General features: G+C 36.2%; 1 protein-coding gene across 1 annotated transcript; it reads right to left on the minus strand.

The window, feature by feature from the left end:
- Window positions 1–920: 920 nt before the first annotated feature.
- Window positions 921–13,152, minus strand: LOC132140082 (uncharacterized). The gene is made up of 10 exons (XM_059548895.1): window positions 13,004–13,152; window positions 8,498–8,594; window positions 8,274–8,417; window positions 8,064–8,200; window positions 7,830–7,966; window positions 2,515–2,608; window positions 2,086–2,421; window positions 1,823–2,000; window positions 1,573–1,694; window positions 921–1,452 (listed from the first exon to the last, which is right to left on the minus strand). The coding sequence occupies exons 2-10, from the start codon at window positions 8,583–8,585 to the stop codon at window positions 1,138–1,140; spliced, it is 1,551 nt and encodes a 516-aa protein (XP_059404878.1). The 5' UTR covers window positions 8,586–8,594; window positions 13,004–13,152; the 3' UTR covers window positions 921–1,137.
- Between the last annotated feature and the right edge of the window lie 722 nt (window positions 13,153–13,874).

Consider the following 13,874-nt stretch of genomic DNA (forward strand, 5'->3'; position numbering starts at 1 on the left):
ACTTTAATAAAGAATTAACTTTAATTTATATAGTCCAATATGCAATGCTGTTTTACATTTGATTACTTTATTCAATTTCTGTATGTCTACCTAAAAACTTATGCTAGACCTACCTAAAAAAAAACAACAACAAAAAAAACAAATGGAAAATCACTGTTTATTGTTTGTATCTTTACTCTAATGAATTTATTTGTGCTGTTGTTTGTAGTTGGATAGAATATTATTCTTCTTTTTTTATTAGAAAGCATAGTTTTTCCATAAATATAGCACAACTGTACCGAAAACCGTGACTCTAAAACTGTGAAACAAACCGAACCGTGAAAAAGTTGAATCGTGCCACCCCTAATATATATATATATATATATATATATATATATATATAAACTCTGATTGTGTTTGTCTGAAGGTCATATACATCTAGGATGGCTTACCATTGCATAATTTTCTATAGTCCTCACAGCTGCATACTATAGAGGCATGGTGGGGTTCACTGAAATCAGACAAAAGCTGAACAACTAAATATAATATACACTCAGCAATACATTTTGGACAATACGGAAATTTCATTCTTTTACTCGTTATAAACAATAAGCCCAACTTTGTATTCAATGGAAACAATTCTAACCTAATTAATGGAACATATATTTGTATACACAGGAATTTTAAGTGGAATTTTATCACAATTCTTTATCACCGTCTTGATTTTCAGTATTAAACACATTGGCCCATACTCTTTGTGTTATTTGTTAATGAGTCAAACTGACATACAGTGGACATTGGATGTTTCTTGGCAAGAAACTTGGTAAAATTACCCAACTTCTAGAAAACATCCAATATCCAATATGTCAGTTGGACTCATTAACATTTTTTGAAAAACTTATGTTTTGGACAAAAAAAAAAAGCTGGTGGTGCTGTTATGTCTATGAGATACAGTCATGCCATCAGAAACCCCTGGAGAAAAGAATGTAGATTTTTCGCAACAAATTCCAGTTTCTATTGTCTTGTGGCACCACATCACCAAAAAATAACGGGGTATTCTTAACAAGACAGAAAGTTTGATTATAATTCAGACCTCTATAAATCTTAACTGTTGCTACCGAGTCACAAAAGATTATTTAGCATTTAAAACATATATGGCTAATTCAGTAATTTTGCTCTCAGCTCCTTAACTCTTGGTGACTCCTTGGTTTTCCCTACATCAACCATGTAGATTGTTGTCTGAATGAAAGTGTAAAAATGAAGGAGTGCCTCATCATATGCTAAATTAAAAACAAAGTGTGCTTTAAATAGCTCATCAAATGCACCGAGAGAAGTATTCGTCTGACAGGGTATGAGATTCTTATCCAGAGCTATGTAGAAGTGCTCAATCTGGTTGCGGTTCCTGCCAACAGCAAGGAGGTATGGCTGTCTTCCTTCTCGTTGCTGAAGATGTTGTTCAAGGCTGGCATGAGACTACAAATAGACAGATGAAAAACATTATACAAGATGCAGTCACATAATAATGAAAAAAGAAAAACTTAGGAACAGTAAATTCAGGAAGATTTAAAGCAGTCACGTTCCTAGTCTCATTACCTTCTGATAAACCACAAGCCTGTTTATGGCATCTGATGCACTGATTTTTGAGACCTTCTTTCCAGGTGTTGGTGGAAGTAGATGGAGCAGCAAAAGCAATGTTGCCATGTCACTGTCCCAGTCTAAAATTCAGATATAATTGACAAATACTTTATCTATATAAGGTTTTTGTGAAGGCATCACTTATGCTTTGAGGCTACCAATTTAAAAAAATACACCAATAAATGAAGTTGAGAAAATAACATCTTACCAGGACAATGTTCACTATCTCGCTGGTTATTTGCTGACAGAAGAAGTGAGCGCACAACAGCAGTTGAAGTTAAGCCTATGGCTTCTTCAATGATTTTTGCCTTAAAAGTGGTATCCCACATTTCAAGCAACTTTGACGATGTTTCAGGACTGAAGAGTAGTGAGAAGTCTTGATTCACCTTTAATAATAATAAAAACAATAAATAAGAATTCACAATGTTGCTTATTATTCTTTGAATAAGCTGTTTGAATCTCCAAACTTACAAGTCCCTTAGTATTTAGAAATGAAGGAAAGGTCTTCAGAACATCTGCCGTCTTGTTTGGGTCATGAACAAGCCTATGCCTATAGTGAAAAGTCTCCCTCATTTTGAGTATGATCTGTGATTCATTTGTGGAATGAGTAAGAAAGGCAATTGCCTCTCTTAAAGTATCCTCATCCTGCTTCTCAGAACTGGAACATCTGTTCCTAGAAGGTCCACTCAAAACAGTCTCACTTCTTTTGGAGATGCTAGGCTTATTGCGCTTCTTGGTATTCCTCTGAACAGTCTTAAGTCGCCATGCAATGTATCCAGTCCCACTGTCTGCATCATAAAAATGTTCCTAAGGTATTTCGCAAAAACATTACAAGGTTCATTATTCACAGGGACAATCTAGACAGCTACAATATACAATACACAAGTTAAGGATACTCACATGGCCTTTTTTTGAAAATGGATCCTTAAGTGATGGAAAAAGTGTCACAACACCTAGAGCATACTTCTCCTTCTGGTTCCTTGTAGGAATTCTCCTTAAAAGCAAAGACATAAACTATACATAAGCAAAAACACAACAATCATTTGTTTGCATCAATTGTACAAACCAAACATGCCAGCAGGTATACAAATGGCAAAAACAATTTGGAAAGTCATATCAAGCCAGAGGACTGGTTTCTCACTATAGATCAAAAGGATGTTTATTTCCGTATCTGCATTTTTCTGCAGCACAGGAAGTTCCTGATGTTCGCTCTCGGGGGCAAAGCATACCAATACCAGTTTGGCCTAGCATTAACCCTTGCACTTTCACAAAATGCCTGGATGTCGCTCTGGCTCCTCTAAGACTCTAGGGCTACGACTTCTCAATTTTTTGGTTAATATTAGCATGGAAGCATTGACCACATAAAGTGCTTGGGGTCAAGACTCAATGGCAATGAAATATGCTTGCTCCAGTTTATGCTTACTCCAGTTTTCTGTGAGTTGGTTACGATGCGGACACACTTCTCTCTCGCATGTATCAAATACATTCTGGCAGCAATGACCAGAATCAAGCAAGGCTAGTTCATCACTGTGAAACTGTTTCAGAGACTGCTAGGTCTCATGGCAGCCGTGTCCAATCTGATACAATTTTACCTGCTGTACTAGAAACCTCTGCAGTGCTGACTCAGCACCAGGGGCTTTCCCCAAGCTATTGTCTTGAAAGAACTGTCACTGGAACCCACCAAGCCTAAGTGTATCACTTTTAAGATTACACACTTGTTGGCAATCACTTTTATACAGAAATTAGAAGATTTGCAGGACTTGTCAGTTGCCTCCTTCTGTTTGGAATTGAAGGTTGAAAGCTACTCTTCACCCAAGACTAGGTTATGTAACTAAAGTACCCACTAATGTGACCTAGTTCCAAGTCCTTTAAGCCTTTCATCCTCCTCCTCGTGGTTTGGCGGAACAAGAGAAACTACACATTATGTACCTTGAAGTATTTGTTCAGATGATCTCTACTTCTAGAAAGAATCACCAGTTGCAAATATGTTTTGGTCCCTTAAGAAGTGTTGCCCAGCTAATCTATTAGTGAATTGTAGAGGCAATTTCTATGGCTTATGAGGAGCATGATCTCTCTTTGCCTCTCCAGGTCCGTGCACATTCCACACAGGAAATGGCATCATCTAAGGCTTTTTTCAGGTGCATTCCTCTTTAAGACGTTTATGATGCAGCAAGTGGGTCCTCCCAACATACTTCTATACTATTTTTTAGCCTGTACCTCATAGTTACTGGGTCTCAGGTGCTCATGTCCCGAGTTGTGCCCAAGCCGCTTCACATTACAACCCGCTACATTGCGAGTAAATCACTCACATGTGCGACCAACTCTTAACCCTGGGCGACTAAATGATGTCTAATATTAGCCAATGGCTAATAAATTCTCAGATTTTACTCGCCAGTGTGTCACTTGGAGGCTAAGTATAAGTTTAGCACAGATATATTTTCACTCGCCAAACACACTAAATGAGCACTTCAGTTTCCCTCTCTGTCAAGCGATCTGTGCTTTTTTTCAGTTCATCATCTCAATGGATGCGCAGTGTACCTGTTTTTGTTGTACCGTGAACTCTAGTGTAACGGAGCACAACTCGAGAGAGCGAGAATAGAACATGCAGAATTTATGCACTACTTGTAAATATTATTATTTGTTGTATTTTCCTGTCAAAATCCTTTGGATTTTTTCAGCTTTTAAGAACTTCTGTATTTTCCGGTAGTGGGCGGAAAATACTTGCGAAAATCCTTTGTGAAAAAAACCCCACCGTGTGCTCCTATCTAAGCTTTCTAAGTATAATCTGTCCATGGAGACATTGCATTGGATACAATCATATCACTCAAATCGGATGCAATATCTGAGGGTAAAAAATGTATTGTCCTCTCTGAAGCCCTGCACAACTGGGGTCCCACAAGGATCAATTCTGGGATCCTTGTTGTTCAGTATTTACATCAATGATTTTCCGGCTGTATGCGAGGGCATAGATGGGAGGGATAGGGAGCAAGTAGCCACTAAATTGTCCTTAGCCATGGACAAAATAAGTAATTGGCCTAAATCTTCTTGCTTAACATTAATTATTAAAAAAAACTGTCAGAATGTATTTAGGTAAGTCCAATAAAGTTAAAGATATGCCTAACATCCATGTTAATGGACAAAAAATCCATCGTGACAGAGATAAAATATCTAGGTGTCCATTTGGACCAAACTCTAAGTTTTAAAAAACAAATTAAAAGAATGTGCAACTCTATTAAGTATAAAGTGTCTCCATCTTTAGACACATTAATAATAGTTTGACAACTGAAGCATCTTTCATGTATTTTAATGCCATGATCTCTCCACACATCACCTACTGTTTGTCCCGTTGGTTTCAGACCAACGAGACCACACTCAAACCGCTCAGATCGGTCTACAATCAGCCGTTAAAGTTGCTTGACAGAAAAGCCCCTCGCTATCATCACTGCAAAATTCTCAGTAAATATAAAATATTAAGTTTTGACTCCTTAAATCGATATACAAATTTAAAAACCATTTTCAAAATTGTTAATAATATTGCTCCACCATCAATGAAAAAAATCATAAAACTTTATTCTGAATAAACGAACCAAAAATTCCGCTCCACTGCTCACAGAAATTGTGCTATCCCGAAGAGATCCTCTACTTTTGCACAGACAGCCTTCTCATTTAAAACCATTAAACAATGGAATCAACTTCCAGATAAATTCCAGATAAGTCTAAAGTTTTCTGTAGATCTAAATAATTTATCTAAAAACCAGCTGTGTCAGCATAAGCACACTTAAAGTTTAACAAATGTAATATTGAAGTAAATGTTTTTGACTATGTTGTATATATTTTAGGCTGTGATGGTTTTTTGATTAGCTTTTCATTGAAACATCTGATTAGTTTTAAATGATCTTTGTCTAACTAATATTGCATGTATTTGTTAGTGCTACTGACAGTTATTTGTAATGTAATGTTTTAATATTGTGTGCACTGTGCACCTGCCCGGGACTGCAGATGGAAATTTGCATTTGCTAACTCTGGTACAAAACATCTTTTCGTAAGATTAATGTATTTTTTACATCGTCCCTGACAAATAGACTAATTAAATAAAAATACATAAATAAAAACTAATCCACAAATGGCAATCTTACTGGCTGGTGCTCACTTATTATTGTCCCTATTTTGATTTCAGCGAATGAGTTCATGCAAACACACACTTGATTAATAATCATGAATCCAGCAGCTCGTTAATACTTACTGCCTTTATTACTTTTCTTATTAGTAGAAAATTCATATAATTATTATTATCATAATCATTTTATCAGTATTATAATTTTCCCTTTTTTTTTTTTTTTTTTTACAGAAACACAAAATGACCAAAAAAGCACCACCACTAGTCCTAAATTCAGTTACAATGTCTAAGCATTTATACATGGATACCTATTAAAATATCATTAAAATTCAACAACAAAAGTTCATTAAAATATCATTAAATAATTCCTGATTATCATAATATCATATTATAATGCTTGACTGACTGATGTTAAGAGTGTACTTTCAGATATCTAAAAAGCTTTACCATTTTACAAACATAAACAAACAATTTATATATATATATATATATATATATATATATGTATATATATATATATATATATATATATATATATATCAGTGGTGGTCAGTAACGGAGTAATTTTGAGTAACTTTTACTTTTATATACTATATTCCAAAGCATAAGATCATACTTTTTACTTCACTACATTTCATAAAACATATAGTTACTCCTTATAATACATTACATGCTCCGACATGCAGAAGCGGTTTCTGATTCATTGACTAACAAATTATTTTCAATTAACCTTTTAAATCGGAACGCAAATCGCACCAAACGATTCATTTACGAATTAGAATGATCCGATTGCAGCTGCTCTAAAGTCGACAACTCACTGATTCAAATGAACAGTTTAGTGCGAGTCTCCAGTGAACTGAATTCACAGGTGAGAACGGCGAGTGCGCTCGTCTGGTACTGCTAAAAGTAAGTTATTAATGTCGAAATTTAGGATTAATTATTGTAACTGAAAATTATATTTAGGTCAGTTGATTGTGACCTAAATCTGCTGTAAAGTGTGATCTATTTAAGCCCAATTGAAATGCTTGAATGCAGACGATACAGACTCTTCAATCAGTGTCTTTATGCTTTAGGTAAAAAAGAAAAAGTAAGAAACATTAAAATAAAAAAGATTAAATAAAATAAAATAAAATTTTTGCGCATTTTATTATACTACGCATTTACCCCTATGTGACGTCTGTTTTTATATTGTTTATCAACAGTATACATTTTTATATTGTTTGAATTAACTAGCCGAGTAGACAGATATGAATGTTTATTCATAACCATACTGGAAATAAGTAAATATTGTTAGCTGATGCGGTGTGTAGCTAATAAGCTTGCTGGTGCTAATTTGAGGTCATTTTTATAAATAAAGTCCAAATATTAGATAGATTACATCTGGGGGGGAAAAATAAAGGATGTGATGGTCAGAGATGTAAACTGCAGTAATTATCAAAGGTGGAAGTGATGCCCTCTGGGGGCATTTGGCCAGAGGTGTTTTTAAACCATAGACAGTTTTGACAAGGAAAAATTATTATGGAAATATAATTATATTTTCCTTAACATGTTGTTCCTAAATTCAGGCCTTATTCTCATGTCATATATAACTGTGATGGTTTGCAAAACAACAAACTTTAAAACACTTTTTTTCATCCTGGTGAAGATCAGATGGTCAGATCTGTTATCTGGTAGTTATAAAGTAGAATTAACTTTTTTACTTTACATAAATCGAGTACTTTTGTACTTTCACTTGAGTAAAATTGAAAAGGGAGTACTTTTACTTTTAGTTAACTAAAAATGTACTAGCCAATGGAGATTCAATTGCCAAGATGTCCGTAGAGGGTTGCATTAGGACAGATATTTTGTCATTATGTTGTAGTGGGTATTTTGTTCCATAAAGTGTTATAATACTACATAACACAAGTTCCCTAGAAAGGGAACATCTTGGGGTATGACTGTAACTCCTCTTCCCTTTGCCATATTTCCTGTGTGCCTGGGAGCGGCTTGCTTCATTCTATCAGAAGCTAACTCTATTGTGATGCTGGCTTCACTTTGTAGCTTCTGTGTTAAGCTGTCATGCCTATGAGTATTTAAGAGCAAATAAAAGCAGTTTTACCCATGCATTTCCACCATATGTCCAACCAAAATGTTGACTAGGAGTCGTCTCATTTCACTTGAAAGTGTATTTTTGGAACTGTATTCAGCAAGGACAGCATCTCCTCCACTTGTCTGCTTTAGGGCACTACGGACCATCTTCAAAAACACAAACAAACAAAAAACATTATATATCAAAATTGTACTAACTTAATGTATTTAAAAAAATGTATTTAAATTTAAATGTACAAGTAACCTCTTTTGCCTCAGCTTCTGCATCATTTGTCTTAGATTTCTTGTAAACGTGTTCTGTCATTTGGTCAAGTTCATATGATGAATGATTAAGTGACAAAATGTCAGTCCAAGAGCTGCTTGTTGCATCTGAAAACATTTCTGAAACACAAAAGCTAATTAAAACATGAATAATGTATTTGTTACACAACAGGAATGCAATGCCACACTGTACCTTCATTCTCTCTTTTAACAATAATGAGCGATGTATCAGGTCTCGCATTGAGCACATCTTGTAAAATGTCCTCATCTATCTCAGTTTCAGTGTCATCATAAATGTGAAAACTTGTCTCAGGTGGTAAGCCAAACCTATAGTGGACTAAACATAGACAGCATTTTATGTATGAAAAAGAAACAACAAACCAATGAATTAAAAAAAACGACAACAAAAAAACCCACCTTCATCAACAAAGTCTTCAAAAATGAATCCATCCTGAAGCCTGATAAATTTCCTGCAGTTCTGATAACTAACTTTGACCAGTAGCATGTTTCCAATCTGAGAATCCCCCCCCCCAAAAAAATTAAATCATTAGTCATTAAAGACTATGTACATAAACATTGCATAAAAGTCATTTAGATAGGTTTGCTAAAAAAAAATGACAACACAACTCTACGCAAATTTTCTAAATGCTTTTATAGATACATTACTTATGCAAATTTTTTGGAAGATTTTCCAAAAATTGTAAAATTAAATTGAATGATTAAAGTATGTAAGTGTGCTTTTACACCAGCACTTTTGGTGGACACTCAGGTTTGACTGATGTCAATCAAAATGTAATATTTTGATGATGCGAATGCTGTCTACTGAACTTGGTTGTGCACTCACAAACTGTACCTAAGTCTGCTTAGAAAATATGGTCTGGGGTACAGTTCAAGTGAATGTTCAAGTTATTAATGGTGTATTATTTAATAAAAATGTGTGCTTGATTGTGCATTTCTCTCACTCATTTACTCATGTGTGTGGCTGACCCACTTCAAGCAGAGAGATGTATGTCTAATTTCTTCTGGCCTTCTGCATTTATTTAGAGCATTTGCAGTATATTCATGGCAGATAGACACAAGTGCCTTATGTTACAAAGCTTTGGAAACAAAACCAACAGTTCAAGATAAAACATTGAGGAGAGCAGCGCTGTTTTTTGCCCTCCTGCGCCATTATTACTAAGCAACGGAGTACACAGCTGCTGGTTTGATGACGCAAACAAACCTCAGTTCAGACCCAAAAACTATAACATGAACAAACATATTTTTTTATCAATTAAAATGATATTACAAATTTATACAGAATAAGTTTTTTTCTCATTATATATTTATTCCCATATGTAAACTAAAGAATATTGAAATATGTTGTATATGCAGTTGTGCTCATAGGTTTACATACCACTTGCAGAAAATGTTGATAATTGAAACAAATAAGAGGGATCATGAAAATTGCGTGTTATTTTTTAAGTTAAGGCAGTTATTGGTTTAGCTCCTGCATACCTAACTAGTCCTTTACCACTCTACAATCCATCACACTCCCTAAGGTCCAATAAAAATCAACCCTTACCATAGGGCATTTGTTAAAAGGAAATTCAGCTTGTTCTTTGTCTTTTGCCTCTGAACGCCCGGGATGTTCTCGATGACCTCCCAAGCTCCTGGCACCTTTGTAGGTACTTTTGTACACCTGCATATGGCTTAAGTGGGGGTTTTCCATTGCAAGTTGAATTTCTTCTGTAAGCCAGTGTTTCACACAGTTAAGAAATTTGGTCAGCATCTTCCTCCTGGACTTCTGGTTCTGACCTTAGCGGAGAGGGTGCCCTTTTAGGAGGCTCCTGTGTCACTAGTTTAGGCGAAGGGCACCGTTTTGTGTGGTACGGTTTCAGGTTTACAGTCTTTTAACAGGAGGAGAAAGTGAGTGGAGCAGTATTTAAGGAGATAGAATCTTCAATCCTCACCCATGAGAGCACCAAGCTGTGCAAAGGACACCTAATCTCCATTCTGGATAAGCCCAAGACAGCTGATGAAGGTTAATGTCTGAAGACACTGATTCACACTCAGAGTGAATTAGTTCTTCTGCACAGCAGCAATGCAGCACCTCCTTGAGTAGACCCCCTTGCTCATCCCATTTCGGGACAAGAACACCAGCTGGGCCTTCGGCTGGTTGCGAACTACCTGAATGAAACCCTTCAGTCACTTTTAAGCAAAAAGGTGGGTTCATCCAAAGTTGGACCTCTCTACAGTGTGAAATAGCACGGAGCTATTCTATGGAAAGGTGCTATATCCTCAGTCTGCACTGTTCTCCATCGGCCTGGGGACAAACTCAAGTGATGACAACAGCCTGACAAAGCAAAGAGGCTTCCTGGGCCTTTCACCTATGGTAAGCGCAAACGTTGGAGAATGTCCGCTGCCACTGAGAGGCTATTTCCTCTGACTGACACTTTTCAGGTGTCCCCGGCAGTGGTGGGTGAGGACCTTCTGAAAGTGCTCTTGGCAGACCTTCATGAAAGGAATGACAGAATAAATATGCAAGTGCTCAAAGACCAGACTCCTCCATTCATGGCAAAACTAGTTGGATCCAAGACCAAGCAGCAGTTTTGCAAAGAACTGTCAGAACAAAATGCTTTCAACCATCGTTTGTCTTTCGCCGCTGCCGTTATCAGCGATGTGTGCGTGGAGATTGAGTGGTGGTCCCTGTGCTATTCATCAAACATCCAGAGACACAGGGAGAGTAGTACCTAGGAAGATTAGTAGTACTTTTGGCAGTACCTAGGATAACAAATTCACAAAAGGAGGTAGAGCTTTTTCACATTTGGCTCCCAAACTCTGGTTCAAACACACTCTCTGCTTAAATCTAGATTAAATATGCATCTCTTTAACCAAGCATTTACATTATATATTTGATGACCCTGTACTGCAGTTAATCTGATCAATTGCACGTCATCATTCTTTTGCTTGGGTTGAACACAGCTGCTGAATCAGTCAGGCGAGCCTGCAATTTAAATGCAATGTGTGGGCTTTTTACACTGATCGCACAGTATTTCCTACATATTTTACTAGGTTGCAAATTCATTCGAATGACCACCACTAACCCCACCCCTAAACCTAACCCTCACAGAAATCATGCTAAATTATGATTTATTGAGCATATACATTTTCGTGCACGTCCGTTTGCTGGGATCGAACCCATGATAGCATGATTACATATCAAGGTATAACGCAATAATCTACCAACCGAGCTACCCAAAACGCAAACCAGAGTGCAAATAAAAGAATACAAAACATTAATATGAAAACTACCTTTTGCCGATAGGGGTGCAATTGTAGGTTACGCTCTGATGGGTCGTATTTCAGGGATTTGGACAAACGACCTATACAAGCGTATTGGTTGGAGGACAGGTTGAGTCAGGCAAAAATGATTTTAACAAATTTTGTCTCTATTTGCTTCTGTTTCTGCCACAGGATTGACATTCTTACGTAACTAGGAAATACACAGGCTTTAATTTGTATACAGCCTATACAAAGACCTAAGATGACAGGACCTGAGAAGAGATGATGCGAACCCCTCAGAGGATGCCAGAATACAATAAAAAATGGTTAACTTTTTAAGTTTGATTGCAGTTTAAGTTTATTGCTGTAAATAGTGTTTATTGTATGTTTAACCATGACTTTACTCTACTGTACATTTCTGCCATGTGGACATCAACTTGGAAACTAGCCATCATTGATAAGAGAGTACTAAATTTAATGTAGAAATTATTTTTTATTATATATTTGAACCTTTTCCAAAAGTGACTGTATGATTTTGAGATTCATATTTTCACACCGAGGACACTGAGTATATGTAAACATCTGTTATATTAAATAGCTTATTTAGGACAGTACTAAATAAAAAATAACATGCGATTTTCATGATTCCTTTTATCATATAATTTGTTTCAGTTATTAACATTTTGCACATTCTGCAAGTGGTATGTAAACTTATGTGCACAACTGTATTGTAATTTTTACAACACTTTGTTAAAGAATGCTATTGCATAATGTAGGTATTAACTATGGTAAATTGAGTAAGTGTAATAAATACTGTAGTACCTATACTTCATTTTTTACCACAGTAAACTGTAGTGTATTCTAGCTCAATATACCCTAAAGTCTTATAAGATCTACAGTATTAGGTTAAGTAATGTTTTTATATTACTATAGTTGTTATATTACCACAACTGTAGAATTACCACAACAAGTGTTTTTGAACCATACTGTAGTATTTACTATAGATTATTTTTTTTCAGAGCTGAATCTCTATTGCTTGGGATAAAACTGATTTTCCAAAATTATTGAGGCATGATGCATTATAATTTAAGAGTCTACTGACATTAACTTCATTTTGGAAATGTATTAAGATACATGATTGATAAAAGGATGCAAACTACAAGTAGACTGATTCAAGGAAATGTTTCAGTGGGAATCTCTTGTAAAAGAACATTCCCTTCCTCTATAAGAGCTGTTACTGTCTGTTAGCATTAGCATTTGCCAGTTGTTGTGTGAGGAGGTTAGTGTGTTTCTCTGGCAGCTCCTTTCCAGCTTCACTCCTCTCTATAGTAGCTGTTACTGTTTGTCTGTTAGCATTAGCATTAACATGTCTGTTGTCGTGTGAGAAGGTTAGTGTGTTTCTCTGGCAGCTCCTCTCTCCAGCTTCTCTGCTCTCCTCTATAGTAGCTGTTACTCTTTGTCTTTTAGCATGTTTGTTAGCATAACCATTAACATGTCTGTTGTCGTGTGAGGAGGTTAGTTTGTTTCTTTGGCAGCTCCTCTCTCCAGCTTATCTTCTCTCCTCTATAGTAGCTGTTACTCTTTGTCTTTTAGCATGTTTGTTAGCATTAGCATTAACATGTCTGTTTTTGTGCGAGGAAGTTAGTGTCTCTCCCTTACCTGTCTGGCAGCTCCTAATCTCTCTCCAGCTTCACTCCTTTCTTCTATTATAACGGTTACTCTTTGTCTGTTAGCATTAGCTTGTCTGTTGTTGTGTGAGGAGGTTAGTGTGTTTCTCTGGCAGCTCCTCTCTCCAGCTTCACTCCTTTCCTATATAGTAGCTGTTACTCTTTCTCTGTTAGCATTAGCATTAACATGTCTGTTGTTGTGTGAGAAGGTTATTGTGTTTCTCTGGTAGCTCCTCTCTCCAGCTTCACTCCTTTCTTCTATAGTAGCTGTTACTCTTTGTCTGTTAGCATGTTTGTTAGCATTAGCATTAACATGTCTGTTTTTGTGCGAGGGGGTTAGTGTCTCTCTCTTACCTGTCTGGGAGCTCCTAATCTCTCTCTCCAGCTTCACTCCTTTCTTCTATAATAGCTGTTACTTTTTGTCTGTTAGCATTAGCAATAACATGTCTGTTGTTGTGTGAGAAGGTTGTGTTTCCCACAATCTGTTGGTCTCCTCATCTCTCTCCAGCTGCACCCCTCCTCTCTTCTGAAGTAGCTGTTTTTCTTTGAGTGTTAGCGTGGTTGTTATAATTAGCATTAACATGTTTCTCACCAGTCTGGCAGTTCCTCAACTCTCTCTCCAGCTGAACTCCTCTCTTTTTTGTAACAAGGTTCAAGCATTTCTCATCTCATCTCTCTAGCAGCACTCCCCTCAGTTAACTGCTGAAATGTTTGTATTTATTTACTTTTTTTTGGTAAAAATATACTTTTATAAAGTGTACTTATTGCGGAAATAATATACTTTAAAATAATACACATAAATGCAAATTAAATGTTATTTTCGCCGCTTAAGTACATTGTATTTGTAATTAATTTTAAATGTA

Source organism: Carassius carassius, chromosome 1, assembly GCF_963082965.1.
Source record: "Carassius carassius chromosome 1, fCarCar2.1, whole genome shotgun sequence".
Lineage (NCBI taxonomy): Eukaryota > Metazoa > Chordata > Actinopteri > Cypriniformes > Cyprinidae > Carassius > Carassius carassius.

Bases quoted from the DNA above. Each gene is read 5' to 3' on its own strand.
- LOC132140082 (XM_059548895.1), bottom strand. From the start codon at position 8,585: ATGCTACTGGTCAAAGTTAGTTATCAGAACTGCAGGAAATTTATCAGG. The intron at 8,201-8,273 runs GTACAGTGTGGC...TTTGTGTTTCAG, and splicing joins TGTTAAAAGAGAGAATGAAG to AAATGTTTTCAGATGCAACA. The intron at 1,695-1,822 runs GTAAGATGTTAT...TCTGAATTTTAG, and splicing joins AGATAGTGAACATTGTCCTG to ACTGGGACAGTGACATGGCA.